This window comes from Arachis ipaensis, chromosome B09 (genome assembly GCF_000816755.2).
Source record: "Arachis ipaensis cultivar K30076 chromosome B09, Araip1.1, whole genome shotgun sequence".
Lineage (NCBI taxonomy): Eukaryota > Viridiplantae > Streptophyta > Magnoliopsida > Fabales > Fabaceae > Arachis > Arachis ipaensis.
In genome coordinates this window covers 5,264,273-5,272,959 of record NC_029793.2, presented here as the reverse complement: position 1 = coordinate 5,272,959, position 8,687 = coordinate 5,264,273, and the positions used below count along the sequence as shown (strand labels likewise).

Here is an 8,687-nt window from a genome sequence, read left to right as displayed (position 1 = left end):
AACACGTCCAAGATCTCAGATGGCCCTTCATATTTGTGGATTAAGCCCTTATGAACCTTGCAAAAGGCTTTGAATTGTTGTGAAACAAGTTTAGTCATTACCTTATCTCCCACTTGATAGCTTGCAGACCTCCCCTTCTTATTTGTCAATTTCTTCATTCTCTTTATAGCTTTGTCGAGGTAATAACGAGTGACATCTTATTTAGGGCTTAATTTCTTCTGAGTTTGGAAATAACTTGTAGCCACATTGTCTGTCTTGATGATGAAGTGTGAACCAAGCAAGTAGTGGAGCCAAATTCTCAAATAATGGACCACCGCGGTCATCTCCTTCTCTTGGATAGTATATCATCTATCTGTAACATTCAACTTGCGACTCTCAAAGGCAATAGGATGCCTTCTTGCATCACAACCCCTCCAATAGTGTAGTCAAAAGCATCAGTGTGGACTTTAAACACCTTTGAATAGTCAAACAGTGCTAGTACTGGTCCTTTTGTGATAGCAACCTTCAACTTATCAAAGGCCTTTTGACACTACTTTGACCATTTTCAAGAGTGATTCTTCTTGAGAAGATCAGTTAATGATGCAGCCTTGGCAGAGTATCCCTTGATAAACCTCCGATAGTAATTAGCCAACCCAAGGAATGACCTCAATTCAGATACCTTGTTTGGCAGCTCCCATTCTTTGATAGCCTTTACCTATTCTTCATCCATGCAGAGAGTTCCATCCTTAATGATATGTCCCAAGAAGTGAACTTCGTCCGATGCAAAAGAACATTTTTCCTTCTTCATATATAGCTTATTCTCTTGCAAGATCTTGAACACAGTTTGTAAGTGTTCTACATGTTCTTCCAAGGTATTGCTATAGACAACAATGTAATCCAGGTAGACCACTACAAATCGATCAAGGTAAGGTCGAAAGATCTCATTCATCAAGGTACAGAAGGTCGCAGGAGCATTGGTCAAGCCAAAAGGCATCACCAACCACTCATACGATCCATACCTCGTGACACACGTGGTCTTAGGTTCATCACCATCGCCAATCCTCACTTGGTGATATCCTGACCTCAAATCTAGTTTTGAAAACCACTTAGATCTACCAAGTTAATCAAACAAATCGGCAATCAAAGGAACATGATATTTGTTCTTGATGGTTACCTTGTTAAATGCTTGATAGTCGATGTATAGCTTCAACGAACCATCATGCTTCTTTTGGAATAATATTGGTTCCCCATAAGGTGCCTTCGACGGATGGATGAATCCAGCACCGAGCAAATCCTTGAGTTGCTTCTTCAACTCCTCAAGTTCTGGCGGTGCCATCCTATAAGATGCTGAGGCAGACGGCTTTATTCTTGACTCTAATTCAATCTTGTGGTCCACCTTCCTCCTAGGTGGTAGTTGTTTTGGCAACTCGAGAGGCACCACATCCTTATTTTCTTCAAGGACTTCCTTGATTTCAGGAGGAATTTCTTCTCTTTCAGATGTTGACTCCTCTTGTAATATAGTCAAATATGTAATCTCTCCCTTCTTGAACCCTTTCTTGAGTTGCATAACAGAAAGCATTGGTAGTCTTCCAGCTTTAGAGATTGTAGGGACCATGCATGCAGACCATTTCTCCGTGACACATACTATGTCGTAGTATGGCATAGGCATTATATTTTCCTTCCTTTTTAAATCGAGCTCGATGAGTATTTTAAAATCATCCATGAGTGCTACTGAGAAATCCACAAAGCCCTTCCAAGAACCAAGAGTCATCTCAACCCCTTTTGGTACTCCCTTAAGGGGTTCAACTTTGGTATTCACAGGTTTGAACCTGCCATTCTTTTCGATGATCTTTAACCCAAGCCTCTTTGCTTCATCGAGTGTGATGAAGTTGTGTGTAGCACCAGTGTCAATCATAGCCATGACGGGTTTTTTATTGATAAAGGCTTTGACATACATCAAGCATTTCTTTTCTACAGTGCTTGCCACTTTGCCCTTCACAACATTCATGAGTTGGATAGATCCAACACACTCAGTTATTTGAGATTGAGCCTCTCGTTCCTCGGCGATAGATGCCAGAGTTCCCAACTTGGGACAATCCTTTATTTGGTATGGTCCCTTGCACACGAAGCATCCTCCTTTGGGTACGAAATCTTTCTTCTTTTCCTCGTACTCTTTCTTTGAAGAGTATTTTCCTTCCTTCTTGGTTGAGAAACTCTTCCCCTTGTCTTCCCCACATTTAGTAGAACTAGGCTTGGAAGAAGACTTGGGTTTAGAGTCTTCCCAATGATACTCAGTGAGTGATTCGGCCACCACAATGGCCTCATCGACATCCTTAATATTCCTTCTTTGTAGTTCTTGCTTTGCCCAAGGTTGGAGTCCATCAATGAAGAAGAACAATGCATCTTCTGATGCTAAGTTGAGGATTTGAAGCGTAAGAGTAGTGAACTCCCTTACGTAGTCGCTAATCGTATTCTTATGCTTCAACTCCCTCAACTTTTTTCTTGCTTCATAGACCACATTCTCAGGGAAGAATTGTCTTTTCAACTCTCTTTGAAATCTTCCATTGTGGCTATGTTGCAAGTACTCTTTTCGATATTTGCGCACTTTCTCCTCCACCACAAAGTAGCATTATCAGAAAGGTAGAGAGTTGCAGTGTGTACCTTTATTGCTTCCCCTTGGTCTTCAAAGTACCTCTTTATTTGCCATAGGAAGTTATCCACCTCTCGAGCGTCCCTCACGCCCTCGAACTCATTTGGCTTTGGAAGATCAATTTTTGTCATCTCCCTTATAATGGTTGGTCGAGATTTTGCCTCCTCGAACCAAACTCGAACTTCCTCAAATAGCTTCAAGGGATTCTCAAGCTTCTCTTTGATTTGGAGCATGCTTTCTTTGAAAGCATCTAGTTCTCCCACACATGAGTTTCGAGGGTCTCCTTGTCACGTTCTATCCTTTGGAAGCATTCATCCATAGAGGATAGAACATTCTCCAACATATAAACTCTCTTCTAAGAAGTTAGAGTCCTTACCTCTAGGCTCACTTGAAGAACAGGCCTTTTCGCCTCCCGTTGAGAAGGAATAGTGTCCCTTCCCCTTTGAGATTCAACATGCTCCATGGTTACACTAGAAACCATATCCACAAACTACTTGTGCTCCCTCTCGAACCTTGCTCTGATGCCAAATTGTCACGGCCTTGTACACACTCCAATGCTACCATGCTGGCACTCGGACTTGCTCAATCTCTTGAGTTAAGACCAAGTCAGTCTAACCCTCAATACTTAGCAAGAAAGCTAAGAACATAAGAGAAAGGAAGTTTTGGTGGAAAGAACACTTTTTACTCAAGTGCTTATTACAAATGACTCACACACCCAAACTCTAACTCTCACCCCTATTTATAGCCATCCACCTCTTTAATAGATGGTTATGATTAAATCTAATCAACGGTCCAGGTTGATCATCTAGAACCCTCACTACAAATATTTATCCTACCACATTCCTCTAAATATTTTTAGATTATTCCATACTACACATACTTCTATATACATCCACACTCTTCTAAATTACTCTATGACCCTTCAGAGTCTTCTAGAACCTTCTAGGGTATTTCAGGACCTTCTAGGACATTCTAGAATGTTTTGAAACTATCTAGAGCATTCTCAAACACTCTAAAAAACTATACACACACACACACACCCCATTAAATCTAACCTTCTAAAATTTATCGTGACACTTAGCTCATGCTGGATTTTATCATCTTATTATCGAAATGTAAGAAAAATCAGTCAAAATTTCAAACTTAACATTAAAAATACTATAATAAAAGTTGAGATAAAATATTAGTTAAATTATCAAAATCAAGATACAAGATCTGGAAAGACAAACTGGAAAAGATGCCATTTCAATGTATTAAAAGGTATAGCAAATTTATTAGCAATAATTAAGTTACAATAGTAACTAATGATATGTGTGAGATAGTTAATTAAAAGGAGAATAGAATCATTTGCAAGAATGAAATATGTATCATCTTATGATTGTCACAATATGTTGACTAATAAGATAATTATTTTAACTATAAATCTATAAACATGAGAAGTAATAGTACATTTGACTATTCTTTTTATTATATTAAACAAGAAAAAAATTTCGCAAACATCAGATAAAAAAAAAGGGAACACCATAGGAGATATGAACTTTTTAAAAACCGTGTTGAGAATAGAAAAGACAATGGCTACTGTAAATTTTTTTTTTGTGTGTGTGCGAGTCAGTAATTATAATATACTAAAGATGATTTTATATGACAAAGGAAGAAAAATTCTAGTGCCAAAAACCAATATTATTACTATAGAGCAACATGAATTAACACTGCAAATTTTTTTATAGTTGGGTTCTCTATACTTTTGGCAAAATAAATTACTTGCTTTTAAAATACAAACAAACAATCTTTACGAAACAAATAACATGGTTCATCAGATGAAATAATTTGCATCACAAAACACATTTCTACTTCTAGTTGTCATCAGCGTTATATTTTCCTTAACTTCGTAATAGTATAAGAAGTTTTAAGATGTCAATTCCAATTATCTTCTTATTCCAGAATCATCCCGCACAAATAAGAATTTTCTAGCTAAAGAAAATTGACTTCACAAGTTCAATTAGATGATTTCACATGACTTGATTTAGAATACTTTTGTTATTATTTGTTCTGTACCAAGATGAAGAAATTCCTTCACATGCCATGTAGTATTTATTTAATACATCTTTTCCATAATGCTCCAACATAAATAACTACTCAGACATTATCAATAATACACTTTCATATTTTAGCCAAAAACAAAATTAATCTTTTAATCACTAACCAAAAGCAAGCGTTCATAATCTTTATCTCAACTTATCAAGCAGAAAAATAGTTCCGTGATAGAAAAGCCATGTTCAGCAACAAAGAACCATAACAGAACCAGATCATCCAATTAGAAAAGCACAACCAAACTTCTAGATCAGAAAAGACTTTCAATCCAGCTGACTGATCACCCAGATAATTCACTCCACTTAAGCAAAAAAAAAAAAAAATTCACCAATCGAACAAACAACAATAACACTCTATTCATATGTTTCATCACTTAGTCCTTCTTCTTGAGCAACTAAATAACAGTTTTTAAAATTATTGATTTGAAAGAAAGAATCAACAACAAATCAAAATTATGTTATAACTTCAAAGATTATCAACATAAGAAGAAAAATTCCAATATCGCTTAACAAATCCAGAACAAAACATTTTGATCAGAAACTTAGCAAATCCATGTAATCCACAAATCTAAATATAATTCTATAAGGGAATTAGATAATAACTAGAATAAGACCTGCGCGATTGGTAAATTAATGATATTATATAATAAATATTAAAAATTGTTATGTTTTGTAGAAATAAATTAAATACGTGTAAATTAAAGTTAAATTTAAAATGTGTTTTAATTAAAATAATTTGTAGTACAAAAGATTGGGATGTTGGAGTTGTACAAAGTGACATTTTTATTTGGTGGTTTGATTTTTACATTTGTTTTAGTTGATGGACTTTAGTCTTTTTATGTGGCGCTCGTCTTCCTTTTTTTTATTGGTTGTTGTTAGAGTTGTTGCTTTTTTTCTTTCTGTCGTAGGTTCTTGTGAAGGCATGTTCTTTATGAATTGTTGAGTTTGATGCACTTTTTATTGTGTTGTTTGTTCCATCTTTGTATATATGTTCTTCTTCCGAAGATGTGTCTTGAATTTGTATGGTTTTCTTTCTCCTTAATCTCTTGATGTAATGGTGCTTCAATGTCATTATTTTTCTGAAATGTTATTAGATTTGAAGCAGTTGTGCCCAATAAGTTTTTTGCTTCGCCATCAAATAGTATAAAAGTTGTTGTAACACTTTGATCTAAAACCCTTAATTGAATTCTGAACCTAAAATAAGTATTGGGTTAGTAACTAATAATTTGATAGATGAGATTATGAAAAGTATATAGAGTTACTTTATTGTTGGATATTGTGGTGTTTGATTACATGTGCCACAAATGTAGTTGTTTCCTTTTTTATATACTTTTTTCTAACACTTTTTACATTCAACATAGTTCCATCCAAACATAGTTCCATCCAAATTTGTCATCAATTTCGTTTATAGTTGCTAAAATTATGAAGATCTTTTCCTATTCCAATATTCAATTTATGTTATCATTAGGTATATGGTATTTGAGTAAGTATGAATGTATAATGCATGTTGTGAGTTTTTTTTTGTCAAACCTGATCATCAAATTCTCATTGCATGGCCATTAGATCTTTGATAGTTATTCGATTTCTAATCATTCTGCTCTGAAAGAATGATACTCTATTGAGTAAGTTTGAGATGTGTAGTTCGAAAATAAATTTCTTGTGCTAAATTTGATGTTATTTGAAGGAATAGTGATAAGAGACTTATATAAGTAGTTTAAATAGTGTGAAATTTAAATACTTATAACGTAAAATTTATTATGATTATAATATTATTATGACATTTGTAATATGGATGTTTATTAATTTTAGTGAGATATTTATAAAAATTAATAAATTAATTGTTGGGGTTATAAATTTATTGTATTGTTTATAACGGTAATATATAATAAATATAGGAATATAAATTCAATATATTTGTAGGTTATAAATTTATTGTATTGTTTATAACGGTAAGATATAATAAATATAAGAATATAAATTCAATGTATTTGTAGGTTATAAATTTATTGTGTTGTATTTTTTAGTTTTTTATTTGTATATTTTATTTTTTTGCTGATTTAGAAATAATAATTGATTTGGCAAGAATTGAGTGGTTGATTGTAAAATTTTGCCAAGTAAACAATATTGCTGACATGGCATTAGTAGGAAGAAAGAAATGTTTAAAAAGTAATGTAGATAACCTTATGTATCTACTTTTATATATTAAGAATAGATTCACGGTAACCACCGATTGAATCTTCTAAGTAATTAATGAGATATTGACATAAAAAATCATAGATAACAACACAAAGATGAAGAAAATTAAAGCATACATTCACAAAAACGAGGAAGATTAGAACTAGCTACAAAGCAGGAATTGCAAACCAAAACCGAAACTGAAGTCATTGCAAAAATTAAATAAGTTCAAGAAAAGCTACCGAATATTAACTCAAGGTTGGGTATAAAGAAGAGGAAAGAGGTGGCAAGAATTGACAGATGACTCATGATGACAAGAACCAGAAGACAAGAATGACAAAAAGACAAGGATGACATTCCTGTAGACCTTTAATAGTGCCACAATTTGTACAAATAGGCGCACTTCTATTTATACCATTGTGATCCTACCATAGGACACTTACTCCATATTGCATAGGTTAACCTAAGCTCTGATACCACTTTTTCACGGCCCAAAATGAGTCATGACCGGCACGCGGGAAGATAATTCCCTAGCAAGCCTAACCGACTCAAATATAAGCTGAATAAAAAAGTTACAAATATTTTAAATAAATTTATAGTTTCTAAAATGAATAATTATATATTTTAACAAAAGGTAAAATAAATAAATATGCATAGATCCTGCCTGTGACATACGGAGCATATACATCTAGGAACTCGACAAAGAATAAGTACTCATTGCAGATCGTTACTCTTGAATAGAAAGTCTCATATAGTCAAGTATTTGTTCTTGAAAAATATTTTATAAAAGAACGGGGTGAGTTTTGTAACTCAATGACTAGACAATACATCTATAATCGACATGAGACCATATAAACATTATTATCAAAGTAATTTTAATTAGAAAATAGTAGTTGATAATAATAAGTATCAATAAGGGAGTTCTCATCTAGAAATCAAATCAAAAGTTCATACTTGGGCGTCTCCACCTCTATGGGTAGCCCTTTCCTCTCGTGTGTCCATACGGAACAATAGATTCAACGTGTGGCCTACACGTTAGGCTAGCAACGCCCCTGTTAGCTGAGGTCTGAGCCAGAAGTATCTAGGTTAACGTCATAACCGCCGTTAAGTACGGTTTTCTAATACGAGCCTCCCAAACTAATTCAAAACATATTGTTTCAAATACAATAAATCTCTTATCTTTCAAATATAAGGTATTGAATCAAATCGAATCAAGATAATACTTTTTCATTAGAAATCTTTTTCAATCATACTTTTCAATCATAAGAACATATTTTACCGTTTCAAAGTAATTGAGTGCCAACAAATACTTCAATGCTTCAAAGGTATATATTCGAGTAAAATCAAATATTCTAAAATAATATAAAACCTTACCAAACATATATATAGTCTCATGTAAAATTTATAAGGTATGAACTTCATAAAATTAATTATTCAACTATAATAAATTAATTATTTTAATCAAATCAAAGTTCTTCAACAATAGTTTTATAAATATAATTAAAAACTCAGAATTACATAAATAAAAAAGTTATCGGTTATAAATATAAGGCCTACTCACAACTTGGTCCTAATGGATCGAAGAGACCAAACCCGGAGCACCAAACTAAAGGGTATGAAAGAGCGCAAAATTTGGACCGGAGCAGCGGCAGCTCCAATAGGCAAGTAGAACAACGAACAGGGGCACAACAGAACAGAAACAACAACGGCTAAAAGCAGAGGACCGACGACAACATCAGCAACTATGGTAAAACAGTAGCAAAAATAAAACAGAATAAGCAACTACTAACCAG

General features: G+C 33.8%; 1 protein-coding gene across 1 annotated transcript; it reads right to left on the bottom strand.

The window, feature by feature from the left end:
- Nucleotides 545-2,862, bottom strand: LOC107614784. The gene is made up of 3 exons (XM_016316917.1): nucleotides 2,641-2,862; nucleotides 1,154-2,590; nucleotides 545-694 (listed from the first exon to the last, which is right to left on the bottom strand). Exons 1-3 carry the CDS (start codon nucleotides 2,860-2,862, stop codon nucleotides 545-547), a joined length of 1,809 nt encoding a protein of 602 aa, XP_016172403.1.